At 45.1% G+C, this 22,543-nt stretch overlaps 1 protein-coding gene across 1 annotated transcript; it reads right to left on the bottom strand.

Annotated features, from left to right (window-relative positions):
• Window positions 1–369: 369 nt before the first annotated feature.
• Window positions 370–18,961, bottom strand: LOC116821428 (indoleamine 2,3-dioxygenase 2-like). Its single transcript, XM_032774622.1, has 10 exons — window positions 18,866–18,961; window positions 14,637–14,732; window positions 13,296–13,415; window positions 12,605–12,723; window positions 12,091–12,105; window positions 11,213–11,312; window positions 10,218–10,335; window positions 6,559–6,610; window positions 2,901–3,049; window positions 370–740 (listed from the first exon to the last, which is right to left on the bottom strand). Exons 1-10 carry the CDS (start codon window positions 18,959–18,961, stop codon window positions 370–372), a joined length of 1,236 nt encoding a protein of 411 aa, XP_032630513.1.
• Window positions 18,962–22,543: the final 3,582 nt, after the last annotated feature.

Below are 22,543 nucleotides of genomic sequence, written 5' to 3'. Positions count from 1 at the left end.
TCGGGCTCAGTCCCAAGCCGAACGTCTACGCAGTAATGTTTAGCTCCACAAGCCTGAGTCAGCTGATCTGGGCCAGCCGTGCCGTGCCGCAGATCTTTTATCCCTGTGTAGACATACCACATGTGTCAGATGGGCAATGGTTTTCTTTTAGTGAATCACCCCAGCGTTCGCTTATTCCCAACATTGAATGTCTTTTGTGTTCATGAAACGGGGCATAGGATGCTCTACTTAAGATGGACCTTTCAGCTGGGGTGATCCTAGCCAGATCCTGGCACAGGCGCAAATGCAAATATTAAACAAAAAGCTCTTTTGGTCTTAAGCTTGCACGCTCCTCTCGTCCCTAGTGAAACGCATGTGGCACGACAGTGTTTAACCTTGTATTATCCCTGCTCTCGTCGTGTCCCTGACACTCTTCAAGAAGTTCAGGATGCCTGAGCCACCGGTGCCCCTCTCTTGTAACGACGAAGGCGGGTTAATCTGAAAGTTGCCCGCCCAGTGGCTTGGCTTTCCTTTCTTGGCTTTGGCATTAGCAGCTGCTATGACGATGAACTTGGTGACGATAGCAACGTGGTAGGTTCTCAAGTCTGCCAGAACGGACACACACTGGTTGTAAGCTATGCGCAGCTTTTCATTTCCAGAGGACAGTATATGTTGCTTCAGTGAAGGGGCAGACTGGATTTCTTCTATGAAGGCCCTGTGGTGGGGTGGCATGTAGTCCCTCATCCTGTGTAGAAATGCAGCTGCAAAAGACCAACAAAAGAAGAGGTGAATCACTTAGCCAAAGATGGGAAGGGGGAGCTATTAATTGTTAAAGCTAATCTAGACAATTCCCAGGGAATACTTTAATACTGGTACCTGCGTAATCTCTAGCCCGCAGTGATTAGTTCTAGAGTGCTGCTGACAGGCGCTCTCCTGATTTTCCCCAAAATATCCTGCCAGCATGTCTCAGCCCTGACCTGCCAAGCACTCACTGACATGCAGAGTGCAGAATGCCAACTGTGTAGAATTGACATGGATCAATAAGGGTCTAGATTGAAACCCACCCAGCACTTTTTGCATTTGTGAACTAAGTCAGATTTACCTGCAGATCCCAAGTATAGGAACAAGCTTATATTCCCAACTGCACCCAGAACTCCCATCCATTGCTTCCCGGTAGCCAGAGATCTTGATAGGGAAGGTAGTGCCTGAGTCTCTGTCTGCCCCTTGATGGTAGCCGTGATGGTGACTTGCTTTATATCCTAAGAGGGCAATTGGAGACAACTTTTCCAGGCCTGGAGGCTATTAGTCAGTGGCACCTTACTGAATCCATCATATTGATCCTGTTGCAACCCTACGCAAATTACAGAGTAGACTAGAGACACTCAATGTAATATGGTCTCTCTTCACAAATGCATATGGCTAAATATCCCCAATGAGTAATATTTGCTCTTATATCAAGAAAAATATCCCTAATAAACCAAGTGCATGCAATAAATCTGGAGAGATGCTGGAGTTCATTTAGCCTTGCTTAAGACTAAAACACTATCACTGTCCATTCTTTGTTCTTTCAAGGTATATCTGTGTAACTGGGGAAAAAAATAATCACGAGAATTAAAAACATTTAAGTGCCTTTAAAAGAAACTGATCAGTATAAATTGCGGTTTTCAGCATGAGCCTATTTGTAAGAGGCCCTATTTATAGTTTAGATATGAGCCAATGAAAAATCACTTTGAGCATATTCAGGTCAAATCTGCTCAGATTTTGGAAAAGTCTCTATAATTAATGCTTCACGCTGATAGCAGGCTTCATAGTGCTTTGCAAGGTTGGAAAGCCTCAGCATCTCCATTCTACATGTGGGGGAACTGAGGCCAGGGGCACATTGTGATTTGGTAACACAGCTAGAAAAGGAATCCAAGAGTTTCAGGTCCTGTGGGTGAAATTCAGCCCCAGGCTGATGCACCACTGCTCTCCTTGAAGGAGGGCTTAAACTCAACTTACGGGGGGCATTGGACTTGTGGTGGCACTCTGCAAGGGGTGGCTTTTATACCTAAGGCAGGCTAGGAAATGCACCTTCGGAGGTTGAGGAGCTTCTACTGGGATGGTGTTCATTCTCACTGAAACAGGCGCTTCAGAAACCTCCAGCATGTGTAAATTTACTTTTCCATCTCTGCTGCTGCTTATTCCTCATGAGCCCTGTTTCGCCATGAGGCAGGGACATCAAGTCATGCGTCAAGCCCTTATTAACAATATGTACAGGCAGCTTTGCTTCCCCTCCCCCTTTATCTCCTTTCAATAGAATAGGACTAAATGGAATGTGAAAAGAACCCATCCTCCCGCAGCGTACCACTAAGGTTACATATTTAACCCCAAAGCCAATGGCCACTCCTCACCCACATGTCCTCATTTCAGTTCCTAGTTAGATTGATTATAAACAGGGCTGCCGAGAGTGGGTTTGGGCCCCGGTGAAAAAAATTTTCGGGCCCCTCAGCAAGGGCGGATCGGCTAAACAGGGCCGATGACGGGGGTGTAGAAGTGGGCCCTGGTAATTTGTACTAGCTTCCCCCCCGTCATCAGCCCTATAAAGTGTGTACATGGGGGTAAGCTGATGTTACCTGCAGCCTCTGAAGTCTTGCACTTCCTGCCAGTGCAGTGTCCATATATAACCTGGACAGACCTGTTTGGTTTGAATTATTCTATTAATTAGGACATGCCTTTAGGATTTGGTAATGGGGCTGCCAGAACCTGGGTTTAACAGACATCTTTCCACAATGTATTGAAGGGAACTTCTTCCCAGCTGACACAGAAGCAGGTGGATTTTGAGACAGTCTGATTTACACACAACTTTGTCCATTCGTAAATATACCTGATACAGAGCCACAGTCATTCGTTTAAACAAATAAGCAAAGTGTTGTTTGACTTACTGCTTTCCTTGCTATGACGAATTGTTAATAATTCATCAAAGGCATGAAGTACTGTGCTCTGTGCTGCACTCCCTCCAGAATATGACATAGGCTCATCAGAAACTCCTTCATATATCAGCCCTCCTGGCATTGCTGGGTTATCTTTCCACCTTAACAAGAATGCAAGGCAATAAGAAATGGTGCTTCAGTGAGCTAAGAACCCTACACAGGCCAGATGGAGTAAGTCCTCCTAGGTATGATTCGTACATCATCATCTCGGGGCTAACCCTCACTTCCTCAAATGTTTAATATATTACACTGGAAGAAACTGAACATAAGATGCATATGTAACAACAAGCTCCTTTCATGCCTCATCCTCGATATTTCCCTTCCCCATCCTGTCTTTATCATCCCATGCCATGGCAGTGTAATGCAGACTGCAGCGAAACAGATTAGGGACCTGCCATTTTTCTGTAAAGTGAGAAGCTCGACTGTTGTGCTGCATGAATAATGAATACAACAAACCAACAGCACCAATACTGATTTCCGCCCCCCTTGTAGTTAAAAATATAACCCATCCATTGCATCTCAAGAAAATTCACCAGGAGAAATAGGTGATGGTACTGGGGATGAGCCATCAAAGTCTGTTGCATAATCCTTGTACGCCACCCAGACCTGTGTCATCGTCTGCTGGGTTAAGTGCTGCAGAAAATGTGCTCTGGGTAGAAGAGTGCTGTGTGTGTATCTAATGACGCTCATGCTGTGCGCTTGTTTGTACACTATCATTTAGAACCTTCTGTAGCCAGATGTTGGAGATGCTCATGAGATCAACAATGCCTATTTTAAGCCCTTTGTTAACAATCGCATCGAGCAGAATGACGACAGCTCGGATTTTCTCGGCTGCCTGGAATACTCAGGAGAAGCATAACACTTGGCCAGGGCCACAGTGTAGTGGGGGGAAGGGTCTCTATTGAAACAGGATGTATATAAAATGATATTTTGGAAGTGACCAGTATGATGGTAAAGCAGTGTATCAAGATAAAATCCCAGGAGCCAACAGTTTAATTCCATTCTGTATAGTTCTTTAGGAATTAAAAGGGGTATGGCTTTTTAAAGTGTGTGTGTATTCTTCAGCAACAGAACATATAATTGCAAAGAGCAAGCTCTCAAGGTAATATGCAGGGATTAGACACTCAATTTTCATTAACCTCCAGGGCGGTTACTCTGAAATGACTGTGTAGTGGTCTTAAAATGTAACCTTAATTGTCTCAGACACCAAGAGTATGCTGGCTCATTGTAGTAGCCCACAGGACTGCTGCATAATAGTGATCGATCCATTCCATGGTTTTGAAACCGACATCTCTCAGTTTCTCCTTTTAATTTATAGTGCAGAGCTTGCAGGTTTGCTATGAGCTAAAATTTTCTAAACAACTCTTCCTCAGCACTGCATATTAAAATGTCATGCCTGTTAGACTAGATGGCAAGGGGGGTTATTACAAGATCAAAAGGGCAGTTAGGCTCCTATCTAACCCCCCTGTCCTTGACTTTCAGTTGGGAGCTAGAAACCTAGCTGCACTTTGTCTTTGGAATCTCCTTGCACCAGGGACCTGTCTTGTTTCCCTATAAAGCACCAGGCTTGACTATGCAATAGTGTGAACCATGGTAGTGGAAAGCATACGTGCTCTGTCACCTGCAAACGAATTTCATAGACTATCGGGGTTGGAAGGGACCTCAGCAGGTCATCTAGTCCAACCCCCTGCTCAAAGCAGGACCAACAGCAGTGGTATCACCCCAAACCCCATCACTGTTGCTGGGAAACGTTTGTGTTTAGTAGCTCTGGTTTTGCTAAAAGGAAAATAATAGCAAAACAACATTGCTATATTCTCAGATCTTCTGGGTTAGGAGAGCATTTGAGGCAGATATTACTAAGTCCTAAAAGTTTGTTTTTTTTACTTTGTTTTTTGGGGGGGGGTTTCTTGTCACCTTTCCTTAGCGTAATGATTCCTCTGGATACAGAGCAGGGACAATGTCCATTTCCTGTAATGGAGTGTAGGGTTTTACCTTTGTGATGTGATTCCCCTACCCTCACCAAAAACACTAGTCTTGAGCAAACCAATAAACTGGCTAGTTGTGGTTTTTCCTGACCTGATGTGCTTTTTCCACCACTCATCCAAACCCTGCAATGTTTGCTTTATGCATCCATGTTTACAAGTGGCTAAAAACTCTGAATGGAAAGGGGTTGGGGCAGGAATCAGGATTCTGGAAATAACTGTGCCCTGCCATGAATATATCTCCTGGCTTCTGAAGAATGTATGTATTTAGCTATTTATACTACTGAAAGGTTGCAATTTTTGGAGGTTTCAGTTAGGTTTCTGGGGCTGACCCTCCCCCTTACTTTAACTTCCAGGAACAGCTGTTATACAAATCTAAGAGGGAAAATAGTTTTATCAAACTTTCAGTTATTTTTAGCTCTCCCAGAAATACATTTATAGTAACCTCCAGTCCTGTGCTATTTATAACAGAACAGAATTTAAAAGGCATGTGTTTTCAGGCTGACAACCTTCAAGACAAGGTCAGTTTAGATGGAAAACTGAAGAAAATTTAAGATGCAGCAGGCCTTTAGACGCGGGAGCACTGAAACCTGTTACAAAATTAAATAGCAACCCAAAAAATATCACTGGTATTGGAGTAACTTTGGGGGTTCTGAGCTCTCCAAGTGAGGATCTCGCATGACAAAGGCGTTTTGAACAAGACTTCAATTATTCCCGAGATCTATCTTTTTGCTTTACATACACAAATGGTGGTGGGATGTGTGGGGATTTTTTGTGGTGGCTGGTTGGTGGGGGTTTTTTTGTTTTGCTGTGTTTTTTTCTCTGTTAATGAGCGGCATCCTGTTAAAACAGTGGCAAGGTAATTTGTTAATGTGATTCCATGGAGAACAGCATTTAGCAGAAGAGACCTACTGGCCTTCCAGCAATGTCTATAGAAATTATATAGCACAAGGTCAGGAAGAGAGAGCTGAAAGTACTTAGACTGTAATCTCTTTGGGGCAGGGACTGTTGTTTTGTTCAGTAGGACAATGGGGCCCTGTTCTGTGATGAGGGCTCTGAGGCAGTACAAATAATTAACAATGTGTCCAACAAAAAAACACCCATCTCCCAGGGTTCCTAGCTGGGTCAAGAACTTTTCAGGATCTGTTTCCGTATGATTGATACTAACAAGGTTCATGGTGCAGAGAACACCAGGGGTCGAGGGAAGAGTTGGTCTTTTGAAAGGCAGGGACAGATCGTGGGGAAAGGCAGAAGAGGAATTCTGACCAGCCGTTGTGCTCTCTTGCTGATCCAGGGTCCTGTGATCACTGTCTCGATATATGAGAAGTTTGGGATTGGGGCAGGGTGGAACACATCTGAGTCCCTGTGACATCTTCGTCCCATGCGTTGGGCTGGCCCAATGTGGAAAAAGCAAACCAAACATTCCCTTTCCAAAAGAGAGGGCTCTTCTCCTTATGCCTAGGCACAAGGGCGTCACTCACTATAACCCGAGTTAGCCCTGCCACACAAGAGATACTGTGGCACCCGATGTACCTACATTAGGGCTGCCTTCCTCCAACAGCCTCTTCTCTATCCTTGGGAATTGCTGACATGCGCATTTCCCTCTGGAATGATCACCTCTTACTTACCCAGACAGAAAGATCCGGATCATGGCATAAAATATTGCTGGATCCACATAGTCTAGGAAAGAAATCAAATTGTGATGTCACTCCAAGCCAATGGCAGTTAGTTACATCTGCATCAGCCTTCCCCCATCTCCCATCACCTTCTTTCTCAGTCTGAGAGAGAAATGCCCTGAATCTTAAGAAAAACAACTTGTGGAGGAAGCTGGAATGCTGTGTGCTGCCACCATCACCCTCCAAAATGCGACCTGGCCCCTTTAATGCTCCCATAAGCTTCATTCATGGCACTGAACGTTCACTTGAAATAATGGAACTCCAGGTACTGCGAACTGTTGCACCACGTGATTGGCTGATGAAGAAGAATTAAGCTGTCTCTGGCCAAGAACTCAGTAATTTGGGCTGTTGCTCATATTGCTGTATGGATTCTTCCTTGACGCTGTGATGCTGGCTCTGCCTTCCTCCTGAGACTTCAGTACCATCCCTCTGCCTTGGCCCTTGCTGGCTGAGAGCTGTAAATGATCTCAAGGGCACGTTCCCCCCATATCATAGAATATCAGGGTTGGAAGGGGCCTCAGATCATCTAGTCCACCCCCCTACTCAAAGCAGGACCAATTCCCAACTAAATCATCCCAGCCAGGGCTTTGTCAAGCCTGACCTTAAAAACCTCTAAGGAAGGAGATTCCACTACCTCCCTAGGTAACCCATTCCAGTGCTTCACCACCCTCCTAGTGAAAAAGTTTCTCCTAATATCCATCCTAAACCTCCCCCACTGCAACTTGAGACCATTACTCCTTGTTCTGTCATCTGCTATCACTGAGAACAGTCTAGATCCATCCACTTTGGAATCCCCTTCAGGTAATTTGACACCAGCTATATAATCCCCCCCCCCCCCAATTCTTCTCTTCTGCAGACTAAACAATCCCAGTTCCCTCAGCCTCTCCTCAGAAGTGATGTGCTCCAGTCCCCTAATCATTTTTGTTGTCTTCTGCTGGACTCTCCAATTTTTCCACATTCTTCTTGTAGTGTGGGGCCCAAAACTGGACACAGTACTCCAGATGAGGCCTCACCAATGTCAAATAAAGGGGAATTATCACATCTCTCTATCTGCTGGCAGTGCCCCTACTTATACAGCCCAAAATGTTGTTAGCCGCCTTGGCAACAAAGGCACACTGTCGACTCATATCCAGCTTCTCATCCACTGTAATCCCTAAATCCTTTTCTGCAGAACTGCTGCCAGCCACTCGGTTCCTAGTCTGCAGCTGTGCATGGGATTATTCCGTCCTAAGTGCAGGACTCTGCACTTGTTCTTGTTGAACCTTATCAGATTTCTTTTGGCCCAATCCTGTAATTTGTCTAGGTCCCTCTGTATCCTACCCTTACCCTCCAGCATATCTACCACTCCTCCCAGTTTAGTGTCATCTGCAAACTTGCTGAGGGGCAATCCACGCCATCCTCCAGATCATTAATGAAGATACTGAACAAAACCAGCCCCAGGACCGACCCTTGGGGCACTCCACTTGATACCAGCTGCCAACTAGACATGGAGCCATTGAGCCCAATGATCTAGCCAGCTTTCTATCCACCTTGTAGTCCATTCATCCAGCCCATACTTCTTTAACTTGCTGGCAAGAATACTGTGGGACCTATTAAGTTCTGTCTGTCACCCTTGGTGTCTGAGCACATTTCAGATGCGTTTCGTGCAGCAAACATGCTCTCCCCACCTAAGCAAGTCAAGGTAACTTCACTTGAAACCAACGCATCGCAGTGTCTATGCCTGTCTGTGTTCCTTGTCAGTGCAGAATGACACTGCTGCTGGCAAAGTCTGATTGCAGCCTGCTGGTGACAGCGGAGAATTACAGGGTTCAGAAGTCAGTGTGGCTAACATTACCCCCCGCTGTACATGAATGTCCATAATGGAGAGGAGGGGGCATGAATGTCTGGTAAGGCCAGGAGCTGTTTAAAAAGAACTGATCATTTATAAGGATGTGTAATAACAGAGTTGCAGCCTGAACTCCTCTCACACTTAGACCAGGGGGACTCTCATAAAGAGGTCCATATTGTCCATCATGGGGACAATCCTGGTTTGGGCTCTACCTGGCTGCTGTATCTCAGACAATTAACTGTAGCTGTGTGTGTTCCATGGAGCCCCTTTCTGTAAAATAGTCATCTGCTTCACAGAGCTTAGTAAAACATGTGTAGGGAAGTGATTTGAGGTCCCTGGGTAGACCGTGCCATGTTATCATTAAGCATTCACTCCTGTTTCCATGCCAGGGGACAGACACCAGCTTAACCCTTCACTCTAGCTAAGCAAGGCTGGTCTGAGCTGCTCTGGAATCAGAGGGGAGTTGAAGAGCAGTGAGAGGCTTTTCAGTGTTGCTGCTCTGATTGTCTCACAAAACTCACTTGATTTTATTCAGGACTCTTGCTGAGCCATAAATGCGCACACATCCCTGCATTGTCCTGGGAATATCTGTCTTGTATTTGATTTTTCTCCAAGCCATGACACCTGCAGCCCTGTCCCTGCCCAGAGTCTTTATACTCTGAGTCCGGTGGCACCTTTAAAGACTAACAGATTTATTTGGGCATAAACTTTCGTGGGTTTAAAAACCCCACTTCTTCAGATGCATGGAGTGAAGATTACAGGTGCAGACACTGTTATACTGACATATGAAGAGAAGGGAGTTACCTCACAAGTGAAGAATCAGTGTTGACAGGGCCAATACAATATTCCACTCCCAATAACTGATGAGGAGGTGTCAATACCAAGAGAGGGAAAGTTGCTTCTGTAATGAGCCAGCGACTCCCAGTCCCTATTCAAGCCCAAATGAATGGTGTTAAATTTGCAAAGGAATTTTGGTTCTGCAGTTTCTCTTTGAAGTCTTTTTTTTTTTTTCTTTTGTTTTTTGTGTGTTTGGTTTGTTTTGTTTTTTTTGGGAAGGTTTTTTTTTGTTTTTTGTTTTTTTTGTGTTCAAGTATGGCTACGTGTAAATCGGTTATAGAATGTCCAGGGAGACTGAAGTGTTCCTCTACTGGCTTTTGTATGTTACTATTCCTGATGTTTGATTTGTGTCCATTTATCCTTTCGCGTAGACACTGTGTCCAGTTTGGCCAATGTACATGGCAGAGGGGCATTGCTGGCACGTGATGCCATATATCGCATTGGTAGATGTGCAGGTGAATGAGCCCGTGATGGTGTGGTTCTGATGATGTTGCTAGAGTAGACATGGGGACAGAGTAGGCAACGAGGCTTGTTACAGGGTTTGGTTCCTGGGTTAGTGTTCTGTGGAGTGGTGTGTAGTTTTTGGTGAATAACAAATTTAACACGATTAATTTGAGCTTGAATAGGGACTGGGAGTGGCTGGCTCATTACAGAAGCAGCTTTTCCTCTCCTGGAATTGACACCACCTCCTCAATTATTGGGAGTGGACTACTATATTGGCCCTGTCAACACTGGTTCTCCACGTGTGCGGTAACTTCCTTCTCTTCGTGTGTCAGTATAACAGTGCCTGCATCTGTAATTTTCACTCCATGCATCTGAAGAAGTGGGTTTTGGCTGCCCCCGATACTGTACTCCTGAGTGCAAATGTATTTCTGCTCCTGTATCCCAATGAATTAATGTTTGTGCAGTGATCTGAAAACATTTAGGTGTGAAGAAGTATTATTACCATGCATCCGTTTCAAAGCATCAGTCATCTCTTTAATGGCCTTTGCCATCTCTTGCAGGGCCTTATGCAGGGCCTCTTTGTCAGGCTGCAGGATGGCATTACCTGCCTGAACAACGGCCTGTAAGAGAACAGTGGAAGAGCTGTGATGTACTGGAGAAACGTGGGTTTATGTGCCCTCGGTGTGCTTCTGGGCACACTGCCCCCTCTCTCCTTATCTTATTGGCTCATTCTGAGCTCACCTGGCAGGGCTTTCTCGCCTTGCCATGGTAAGAGAAACCTAAGCAAACTGCCATCGTGCTATAGGGTGCAGATGGTTCTGAATTCCAACCCCTGAAACCCTGCAGATGCTGGGGCGGGACCTCCCAAACCAAAGCACAGGAAAGATGGGGGGTTGTGTGCCCATGAGTGCCCCCAATGCAGGATTGCACAAGTGACTTCCTGAGTAGTGGCAGACATTGGTCTCCTTGGCCGTGTTTGTGACGGTCTCTGTTAATCGACAGCACAGGGGGAGCATGGGCAGTAGCAGTGCAAGCATCCGTATATGCACATTATACACAAAAACAGAGAGAACCTTCCTTCTGGAGAACACCTGCTAGGCAGCTTCACTCTACATACCCCATGTAGTTCTTTGCCAAGACTGCTAACAAAGCAGCCTGTGTCTTCTGAGAACAGCCGCCCCTCCTCTTCCAGGTGAGTGGCCATTTGTCAGGCTGGGGTACTACAGATCTGGGCCAGGCTGGAACACGTGATCCTTCATCTTTATCTTCTGTTTAATTCCTAATGAATCTGACTCAGATTGGATTGTGTTGACTGCAAGGCAGACCACCTCTTTTCAACAGACTCTTTTGACAATAGGCCATCCCACTGATACCTGTGACCTCCTGTCTGCTTTGCCTATGTCTCTGCAGATCTGAGTATATTGCATCCGGAGTCGTAAAGCATTAGGAGAGAAATGTACAGCACCTTCCTGGGTGGACAAAGGAGTTGTACTGTACCTTAAGCCCAGGCGCTGCTGCCTTTTCAACAAGGAAAGTAACTAAAATGAATCCTCTCAAACTCTCTCCACCAGGCAGTGAAAAGATGGTGTCCAGATTCCTTTAAGGAGGAGATTTTTGAAAATACATAACACGTGGAGATTGAAACACACACATTCTAGCAATGAGACTAATTGGCCCTTCATTGCTCTGAAGTGCAGCCAGGTTCTAGCCAGACCCTGCAACACAAGTGTTGTTTGCCTTAGCTTTGGGTAGGCTCTAGTAAGCTACAAATATTGCCACCGGTTAGATAGCAGTGTGGGGATATAGAATACCTTCCTCCTCTTTATCCCCTTCCCCAGCTGCCACATTCAGATTTGGGAGAGGATGCCACACACTGAGAACCCACCTAACATGCCCAAGTCTTTGGACATTCAGAGTGGAAGACGTCTGCATTGCAGATGGCAGCACCTGTCTCCTGTGAAAATTGCAAGTGGCTCATAGGTCCCACTGCCAGCCCCTCAGATCAAAGTGGGGCAATGCATGCTGGGGCATGTAGGGTCTGATTTTTTTTTTTTTTTTTTTTTTTTTTTTTTCCCCAAAGGAGCTCAGCACCCCTCATGCACCCAATGTGCCGAGCCCATCCTCTCCACCATCCATACCTATGTGTGAAAAATCACAGCTGTAATCTGGTTTACAGAAGTCTGGGGGTCACGTAGAGGCCACCCAGCTGCTGCTAAGTGATACTGGAATTCCTCTGGTCAAGAATGAGCTGTTTTATGTTGTGCTTATGTAGCAAGAGACAGATGTAAACTAAAAGAGCCCTGAGGTGATGGAGCAAATAATTGAATTGAAACAAAGCTAATACAGTTAAATAAATAAGCATATTAGATACTTACTCAATTTCCAAAGGCCTACAGGAGTTTCGGGTGTTGACAGCAAATGTGTAAGAAAAGGAAACAGGAATAACAAATCACTATATAGAAATGGAATCCATTACCAAAGATGATGATGATGTGTGTGTGTGTGTGTGTGTGTGCGCACGCGCGCTTCAGAATGAGATTCTGTCCTAACACTGATGTTAACAGTAATGTGGCATTGGCTCCTGTTTTCCTGTGTGTGCACACTGCAACACCCCTCAATTGACAAAGAGCTGAACTCTCCCACCAAACCTGAAAAGATCTTTGTAGGGAATATTCATCCTTCATGCCAGGCAGGCTCAGAACGGAGTAGGACAGAATATTTTAAAGGATTATCAAAATGTTAGAGCTAAAATCTAAATCTAAATGGACAAAAACGGTCTTAAAACTTCCTGCTAGATTGACCAATGGCTGCATTTGATACCTGACACAACCACTGTAACAACTCGATTTCAGTCTGTCCAGATGTAGATTTCATTGTTCTTGCATTTACCCGTTAAGATTCTTTTTCTTCCAGTTGGCTAGCACAAAATCTGCGTGAACCAGGATAGGAGGCAGTCCCAGCATCTGAGAGATCTCCCAATAGGGAACAGCAAGGTTTTGTGGCAGAAGCTGGAAGACACAAACTTGTGCTTATTCATTTTCTCCTGAAAATAATCCAGTTGGAATATTAAATGTAGCAGGCTCCTCGTCTGCAGGGGGCCGGGGACACCCTGGTCTCAGACACCAAGAGTACATCTATACTGCAGGAAAAAAAGGAGCGTTCTTAACTCAGGTTGAAGTAGCAAGGAAGACTCAGCAATCTGAGTTGAAGTTGAAGTTAAAGCCTACAGGGAAGCTGGGGTTTGAACTCAGGCTGCCAACATGAGTGAAAAGCCGAGTTCCCATGTCTTGGCTGCTATTTTAACCCGAGGTAAGACGGTTCCTTTTTCTGCAGTGTAGAAGACAAACCCTCAAGCTGCACTTTGCTATAGATATTGGCCGACATCAGGTAAGTTCAGAGCTTTGTAGCTGCCAATAGCACAAGCCGTTCCCAGCTCAGCATGGACTCTCCAGCTCTCTGCAGGTACAAACCTTTTACCTGGAGGGGGCCATTCTGCTGCCTATTCTGGTGGCATTAATCTGAAAAAAGCAAAATCTTCTTGATTTCAAAGAGCAAATAACCCATTTGGTGCTGCTTTTACCTTGACGGTCTCCACCTCTCCTTCTTGCCAGACGAACCCCATTGTGATGAAGCTGAGTGCGAGGTGGGCCAAGCGTAGCTCTCGATGCCCTTTGAGATGCTGACTGCTCAGCTGGGGCATCTGCCAACGAGAAACTTGTGAAAAAGGCATTTTAGAGTGGTAAAAATTAACATCACCAGAGATCTCAATGCACCCAGCCAACTCCCAGTGCCCTGGGGAGATATTCTCCTCCCATAAACTGAGGCCCTGAAGCAAAGTAATTTGCCCTGCATCACAAAACAAGTCAAAGGCTGAGCTCAGAACAGGACCCAGTCATCCTGATGCCCATCGCTGTGCTCTGTCACCTCTGTGAAATATCCTTGCCATCTTCAGCACAAACCGTTTCTCTCTCTGCTCAGTCTTCTCTTCTTTCTGCCTTCGAATAGGGCTTATTACACTGATGGAACTTCTCAGCTGTGGCACTACTATATGGGAAACCCCTGGTCTCTTTAGAGCGCTGGCTCTCATCCTTTCCAGACTACTGTACCCCTTTGAGGCATCTTTCTCTTGCATACCCCCAATTTCACCTCACTTAGAACCTGCTTGCTTACAAAATCAGACCTAAAAATACAAGTGTGTCACAGCACATTATTAGTGAAATTGCTTATTTTCTCATTTTAACCATATAGTTACAAAATAAACCAATGGGAATGTACTTTACATTTCAGTGTATAATATAGAGCAGTATAAACAAGTCCATTGTCTGATATTTTTAATTTGTACTGACTTCACTAGTGCTTTTTATGTAGCCCTGTTAAACTAGGCAGATATCTAGATAAATTGATGTACCCCTTGGAAGACCTCTGAGTACCCCTGGTTGAAAACCACAGCTTTAGAGAAGCTTTACAGAAAGGTGTTCTTTCCTCTCACATCTGGTCCCTTTTTTTTTTTTAAAAAAATCAGAGCACTAATTTGAGATTAAAAGTGCTGCAGCAAAGCTCTAGATGCAGGAATCTGGACTAGTTCCATGTTATGATTAACTCCAAAACCTATTTGCTTTCTAGCTGAAATGATGAGTCCTGGTCCATCTTTGTGCTTTACCTCTAGTGCCGCCTGAAGGAATTCTCTCCGTATTACCCACAGCTTCTCCTATACAGTGTGTGTTTTTTGTTTTACTTTTCTCCCCTTTTGGTTTTTTAATCCCGATACATTGGGATCTATGTTTTCTTCAATGTTTGTGTTTGTTTAGCTTAGTTTGAAGATGAGGCTCCAGTGCTGCAGGTGCAGAGGTGACTGGCACCAATGTTAACTTGAGGTTAATCCCCAAGAATCTAGAATTCAAGCAGAGGATTAAATGGGCACCTTGTACACTCGTGAACGGAGCTGATGGCTCTGGATCAGGTGAGGCAGGTTGTTGGCAATCTCCATCCAAGGCCCATAGAAAGCAGGGAGTTCGCTCTAGAACAGAAAAAAGGCCTTAAATTATCAAACAAACAATTCTGTTAGGAACTGGTGCAATACAAAGCCATTGGCTGTATCTCCCCACTGATCCTTAATTTGATGAGCAAGTTCATGATTGGGGTAGTAATAGATGCTTTGGGGCAGGAACAAGGGGCATCCGCAGAGTTCAGGGTGGTGTGACTGACATAGCAGGCGGGATGGGATTGATGGGCATGACTGGTAGAGCTGCATGTTCAGGGAGCCCGAGACTGGAGCAATGGGGAATTGAGGTGTGTCTGAACGCTTGCACAGTGCCCCACCAGGCAATATCTGGCTAATTATTAGCCTGCGTTCTCTTTCTTCTTGTTAAATGCTGTGGTGCTTAAAAAGAGCAGTGAGGGGTGTGTGGATGTGTGTGTGTGTGTGTGTGTGTCCTGTTTCTGGGGGGAAACAATAAAGCCACCTTTCTTCAACTGGAGAATCCTGATGCTTTCACTGTATTTTGTATCCACTGATTTTCATGAAGAAATAATTCCTTCAGGGCCACGTGGCTTTTTTATATTTTATCTGGGATCAACGTGAACTAAGTGGCTATTTCCTTGTGTGTGATCTGAGCAGGACAAAGGTTTAATGGGCATTTTTTCTGCTTTTAAAAATGCCACTGTAATGACCCAGTGATAACTGATGTGAAACAAATCTCTTGTTCTCTCACCCCTTTTGCCTCCGGTGATCCCAGTGATCAGAGGCAAGTTAAAAGAGAGGACAGGCTCGTTTCCTGACATTGCCCAACGTTGCTCCCATTACTTCTGCCTTCCCCAGATTCTGAGGCATTTCCATCTTCATTGCAGCGGGGATCCAGACAGCACAGTACTAGCTGACTTGCAATCCATTTAAATGGGCTTCTTTTCCCACTTTGTTTGAGGACGGTGGTTGGTATTTAAAACACAGATGCAAAGTAGGAGTGTATTGTGGAGGTGCCCAGTATGCAGGGAGGGGTGTACCCCATGGTGCCAGTGGGGGAGTATAGAGCTATTTTAGGATTTCCTCCAGTGTCAGTCCCTTCTATCTCCATTAAATTAGAATTGACACATTTTTTAAAGCACAAATGGAGTCATTTTCATAGGTTTCTCACTCCTCTCATGGGAGTGAGGCTTTATTCAAGAATAGCAGAGAATTGCATGAAAAACTGAGTAGCAATTTGGTGGCACTACTTAGCCAGCATCTGAAACTACCACTTGGCTCAGCTGAGCTTCTTGAAAAATCCAACCCTTCTTGTGTGTCTGCCCAGCCATTATGGTGCACAAGACTTTCAGGATGTCTTATCTCTGGGGATGGGTGTGGAACTTTTACATTATCTCTTATGTGCCAAAAGGGGAAGAAAATGAGCTGCTGCTGAAAGTACTTTTGTGATGTTTCGGGGCCTGCAATGAGCAGATGGGGGCAAGGGATCTGGCTTAATTGAATTGTTTATTTTCTGGTTTTGCTGAGCACTTTCCAAACAGACACAAGCACAGTCCCTGCAGGGAGAATATAACTCCTTCCCCAGCAGAGATGCACATGCCAAGGGTGCCACTTTCAGTGACTATGTACATAATTATGATGGTTACATTACCACAGCAGCATATTGTAGCTTGGCTCTAGACCAGTCAGATCCAAGCAGGCAGCAATCCCTGCTTTGGGAGCTGTTTGGCTGTGACATGTTCAATGCCTCAGCTAACACAGTATTGACAAACCCCAAGCACTCAAAAGCTGAGTCAGGCCCCAGGTGACTTAAAAAGAACCCAATATTTTAAGAAATCTCATGGGTTTTTTTGGCTTCTGTTTTTTTTGTTTTTGTTTTTGTTTTTGTTTTTTGTTTTTTTAGCTTTTATAGAGATCACTTGTTCAGACTTACTCTGCAAAGCTTTTGTTGCTGTTGTTACTACACAAGAATCTGTCATTAAACATGTCTCTGAGAGCAGCATGTGAGGGAAATGGAGCCGCTCTGTAATAACTGGTGAACCATGTATGTTGACCTAGTTACTGGGATATTACTGATGACTACGTGGCCTTAGGTTAATGAGGAGGACTGTAAGGAAACGGAATGGCTCAAGATAATCCACCCCTTGGTAAACACTTGAGGGTTCTTGAGAGATGATGGTTGAACTATTAACTTTGAAGACTACATCCTGGCTCCAGGCATCTTACAAAATGGGTTTTGATGAGCAGGGCCAAAGCCTGGAAACCAAAAGATCAAAAGGGCTGTGGCAGTTTAAAAAGGGAGTCTTAGAGGGGGAGTGGTTGTTTGTCTGGGTGGAACCAGACTGATCCATAGGACCTGAAGAAATGAGGTCTGCTTCGGGGATAGTAAGCCATTCGGTAAGATAGACAAACAGGTAGAGACTCTCTTTAAAATCCCTTTTCTCTAAACGCTTTGTTCTGGTTGCAGAATAGACAGCCTTCTGAACAGTACTGTCTGGTCACTGGAATCCCCACTAGGCTCAGACTCCCAAAGGGAAGAACTGCATGTGCCAAACCTAGTCAGACCTGCAGGCTAAGCATGGTTGACATGCAGGGTATATCGCTCAGGGCCTGGCCTAAAAGGGGGAGAATTATGGAACTCTGCCCCCAGGGGTGGGGGGAGAGTGTGTGTGTGTGAGAGAGAGAGAGACAGAGAGACTGAGTGACTGATATTTGAGGGAGTGCAGTCAGAGAGACCAGGAACCAGGGAGAGATGTAGCTAGCCATGTAATCGCACCACTGGGACTTTATAACAACTCTGAATAGCAAGAGAATCATGATTTTTATCCCAAGTTGGATACAACTATGCACAAACATTTATAACCATTTAAATAGCACCACTGTGGATACCAGGACTCTTTGGTTCCAGTACTCAGCTCATCTGAGAGACTCCAAAGGGGAGTGGGTGTTCATAGAAGCATAGGGTTGGAAGGGACCTCTGTCATCAAGTCCAGCCCCCTGTGCTGAGGCAGGACCAAGTAAAGCTAGTCCATCTGTGACAGGTATTTGTCCAACCTGTTCTTCAAAAGCTCTAGAATAGGGAGGCTGTACAATCCCCATCATTGGAGCTTAACTACCCTGGTAGGTTAGATATTAGGAATAACGTTCTAACTACATCTCCCTAGCTGCAGTTGAAGCCCATTAGTTCTCCACCTTTCTTTGGTGGACATGGAGAGCAGATGATCCCCATCCCCTTTATGACAGCCCTTCAAATATGTTAAAATTGTTGTCTCCCCTCAGCCTTCTTTTCTCAAAAGCAAATATGGCCAAGGTGTGTGTGTGTGTGTGTGTGTGTTTGTTTGTTTTTTAAAATCTTTCCCCGTAAGTCAGGTTCTCTAAACCTTTTATCATTTCTGTTGCTTTTCTCTCCAGTTTGTCCAAGTCTTTCCTAATGTGCTGTCTCAGTGTGTGCAGAAGGCAATCAATCCTGCTGTTCTGGCATTTCACTATCTGCAGAACATGGTCCTTTTCCAGCTTGGAAGCAACTGGAATGTCAGTTACTGTCCTAGTGACTGTAAATACAATGACTTTAAGGGCCTGATCCTGCCAGGTTCAGAGCAGGTGAAGCCAGTGGAGCTGTCAGCGATTAGTATTAGAATTTTGTAGAATTGGGCCCTTTCAAGTGCTGGCACTGCGATTTAAACACAAGCTACTGGATATTAAACTACGCTTGTTTAACTTCCCTGTCTGTATCATGTTTCTCAACATTTTACTTGCATAATCTTGAATTGATTTCTCGGTATCCCTGCAAGCTTCTGCTCAAGGAGTACCATTTAAAATTTGCTGTCACTTTTTTAAAAAGGATTAAAGCTGAAAGTCTGTATTCTGCAGCTCACTCTCGCCTGTACTCAGACTTGGTAAAAATCTGTAAATACAAGATCAATTCTTTCTTTGGTGTCAAGTGAAGGTTTCATTTCCCCTCTCCCCGCACTTTTTTATTGCTTTTTAAGAATTAAAATCTTGTCCTCCTATTTAATTTTATTAAAATATTTAAGCAAAAAACAAATTGTATTTGTGTATAAATAAATATTAGTAAATGATTCAATTTATAAGCTATTGCTATAGAATAAGAAAACTGCCCACCAACCCTTCTGTTTGAAAGTGTTGCATTTCCCTTGACATGAATGTCTTGTATAGAGGAGAGTCCCTACCAGAGGATTTGGAAGAAGGAAGCCATAATCTTCAGAGAGATGAAATCTTCTTAAAGTAAAAAGCAGCGGTTTCTCCTCATTTTTGTTGTTCTCCATCGTTAGACGTATGAACTCGGCCTCAGTCTGGGAGAGTAAAACCTACTGCATAAGAGAAGGTTCAGACTCTGTCTGGGCACTGGCCCTGCCAGAGGAAGCATCAAATAAGCCCACTGGTAATGTGCTGAGTAAGTAAAGTATTTCCTGTGGAATCCAGAGATACTAAACCTTTGTCCTGGGCCTAGACCCACTGGCCAATGAGGATTCTGAGTAAACATGATTAAAGGTTGCTGATAAGGCGGAGTGTGGAGCAAACTCTAATCTAAGCAACATCCCCTTATGGAAAAGTCCTGTAGAAAGATTCTCATTCTCTGTTAAAGTGTGGGGGTAGGGGTGGGGGGAGAGCGTGTTTTCTGGATACTCCCATGGAATTTGATAAAGAGCTAAAGATTGACTTGGGAACCTTATTAAAAAGATCACTCTAAAACCCCACAGAATTTAACAGGGCAGGGGAATATCTACCAAGCCCTATCGGTTTAATTCCAATAAATTCAATAGACATTATGGAAACGTCCTATGTCCATTCGTAACTGAAAAATGAGCCCATCAGAGAAGGCGCATGTCTCCGTTGCACTAGGGTGCTTGTCATTTCCTATACTGTAGCAAAAGATGGTCTGTAGTTGATGCTGGCAATGACTCACAAGGCACATCCTCTGACGTGCAGCCAGTGCGGTCTCCAGACACTGCAGTTTCCAGTAGACAGAGGTGCACCTTATGCATGTATGTTGCCATCCTAACTGTGTCCATACAGGGTGATGCATACACGCTGTGGGGACTAGTAGAACAGTTGGAGCACCTGTGAAGAATGCATGGGGACGATCTCTGCTGGCCAAGCATTAGCACTGTGATACGGGTAGCTGGTGTGAAGCCAGGAGAGAGGAAGACCTAGAATGGGAATGGGTAAAGTTTGACTCACTAGATGGTTTTAAGCAGGGCCTTTGCATACTGCATCTTAGGCCTTCAGAAAGCGGTTTAAATATCTGGCCTTCAATGAAAAGGATCAAATCCTTGGCTTGAACCTCTGAATGGTGGTGCAGGGAGACCACGCTGCATTGTGATCTGCACAGGGCTGGCAAGATAAGCAGGTCAGGCTGGGTCAGTGGTTGCAGGGGAGACATCCTGTGGGACCTGGACTTCCTTTGGAAATATTGGTAATCAAATAGGCAGGCACTTCCCTGCTCTGAGTCAGCTCTGCCTGCTTGCCCCCTTAGTCACCTCAGCTGAGGGTCCACCCTTTCATGCTCTGCTGTAAGATCCCAAAACATGTTTCCAAAGCAAACAGCAAGTTCCACTGTAGGCAACTATGTTCTGCCTCCTCCCTAGCCATGCCCCTGCACTCCAGCCTTGGATACAAGAGTCCTCTCCCCTCCTTTGCATGGCTGTCATGCAGGTCTGAGATGTGCAGCAGCTGCAGAGAGCAAGTGTGTGTGTGTGTGTGTGTGTGTGTGTGTGTGTGTGTTCCCAGAACTGCCTGGGAAGGAGTGCAATAGTTGGCTGACCTAACATCAGTCAGCCTCTCGCTCCTCCTCTGATAGCTTAACCTTACCCTGCCTGTAAGGAAGCTGCCCGTGTTGCCAATGCCAAATGCCCTGCGGCCTCTGTTATGTTCACTTGTCAGTTACAGTCCCACTGTAGTGCTGTTGGCCTGAAAATCTGACTCATGTTGATCCCGTGTCTGATCTGCAAAACCTGGCTCCGTAGCACGCCTTTCTGTTTCTCTGGGTGCTCTTTCGGTAATAGCCTGGGGGGGGGTTCAATTTTCCCTCCTCCTCCCACACAGCAGTCAAACCACTGCATTGCCATACACACACACACGCCAGTGAATGGCCAGCAGCCCTGCCTTCAATTCTTCCCCCACATCCAGTCGGATGAGCTCCAGCACCCGTAAGGATCTGGAACCCTGCCTCCTCTGCTGCACAGCAAACCTTGCTTGTGTTTGCTGTGGCCAGAGCAGGACTTCCCCTGACTATAGCCGCAATCCCAGTGAACCAGTTTATCTCAGCCCTCTATGCTGAAGGTGAGGTCCCAGCGAGAGAGTTGTGCACACCTCTCCGTTGCACATGGGTTCTTGGCATAGCTTGCTTGTGGCTCTGCAACTGGGCACTTAAATATTCAATTTGTCCTATTACTGGTCTTGGCTCAAACTCCAAAGAGCAGACTCTCTTTCCTCCGCTGTGCAGCACCTGTAGGGGTCAGAAAAGACTGGAACAATCCTTGTGAGTGAAAATCGCCCAAGTCCATGGACTTAGCTGGATTTACACAAGCTGAGGTCTAGCCTTTGGTATCTCCATTAACTCCCAAGGACTCTAAGTGTGCGGCGGGCTATTGGAGTTACATGACTCATGAGGACACTAAACGACAATCACAGCATGTTCATCTCCCACAGGAAAGGAGAGCAAGTTCTGTGGTCTTTAGTCCTACATTTTTTTATTTTTTTTAAAGACACATTTACCTTCAAGCTTCCTCTTGCTGTCTAGAATGTGACAGGTCCCACTGGTAACTGTTGCTTGGTAGGGAGATCTACACCCACTTGTGTGGGGGGGTCTATTTGTCGGTAGCACCTAAAAGCCCTGCCTGAGATTGTGCAGCCCCCCAGATGCATAGTGAGAAAGTCCCAGCTCACACTCTCTAAATACAGAACCAGACAAAAGTGGGAGAGCAACAGAGGCACAGAGAGAAGTGACTTGTCTGAGTCACAGAACAGGTCCGAGCAGAGCCACTGCAATAACTAAACAGAAGTTATGGGCTTGAAGCAGAAATCACCAGGTGAGGTTCTCTGGTCTGGGTTTTATACAGGTCGTCAGATGATCCATGATCAATTAGATTCTTCTGGATTTGAAATTAGTGAACCTAGATTTCCTGACTCCTAGCCTGGTGCCCCATCTACTAATCCAGCTCCTTCCTCTGGTTGCAGGAGCTTTTAATCAAGCTCAGACACTGCACGGAATGAAAACCATGATGCTAGTACAGAACCTGTCAGTGCTGATACCTGTTGGCTATTGTTCCAGCAAGGTCCACAGTTCCTTCAAAAGCAGCAGAGACTCCTGAGGCACTTTATAGACTAACAGACGTTTTGGAGCATGAGCTTTCGTGGGTGAATACCCACTTCGTCAGATGAATGGGTATTCACCCACGAAAGCTCATGCTCCAAAACGTCTGTTAGTCTATAAAGTGCCACAGGATTCTCTGCTGCTTTCACAGATTCAGACTAACACGGCTACCCCTCTGATATTTAGTTCCCTTCAAGCAGCCCTGGACACCAGCCAGGCAAGAAGAGTGCTAAAGTATTTTATTCTCTCCCCAAAGGGAACAATGCATACTGTACTAAGCACAGGCTGTATCTTCATCTCTGTGCTTGGATAAGGTGCTTCTGATTTACCTTGGCTGTGCCAAGGATATTATTAGCACATACATTAAGGGAAACCAAAACTGAAGCTGCTGTCACAAAAATAAGCACTTCACAGCACGGCATAAAATAATTTCCTAATACATGTTTCATGTCACTTGAGGATTTCTTTGAGGTTCCAGCTAACTTCCTAATGATTAAATGTATGCTAATGTTGTTATGAATTTGCCAATGCC

This window comes from Chelonoidis abingdonii, chromosome 2, assembly GCF_003597395.2.
Source record: "Chelonoidis abingdonii isolate Lonesome George chromosome 2, CheloAbing_2.0, whole genome shotgun sequence".
Lineage (NCBI taxonomy): Eukaryota > Metazoa > Chordata > Testudines > Testudinidae > Chelonoidis > Chelonoidis abingdonii.
The sequence above is the reverse complement of the archived record's forward strand: the minus strand, read 5'-3'. Positions and strand labels throughout refer to the sequence as shown.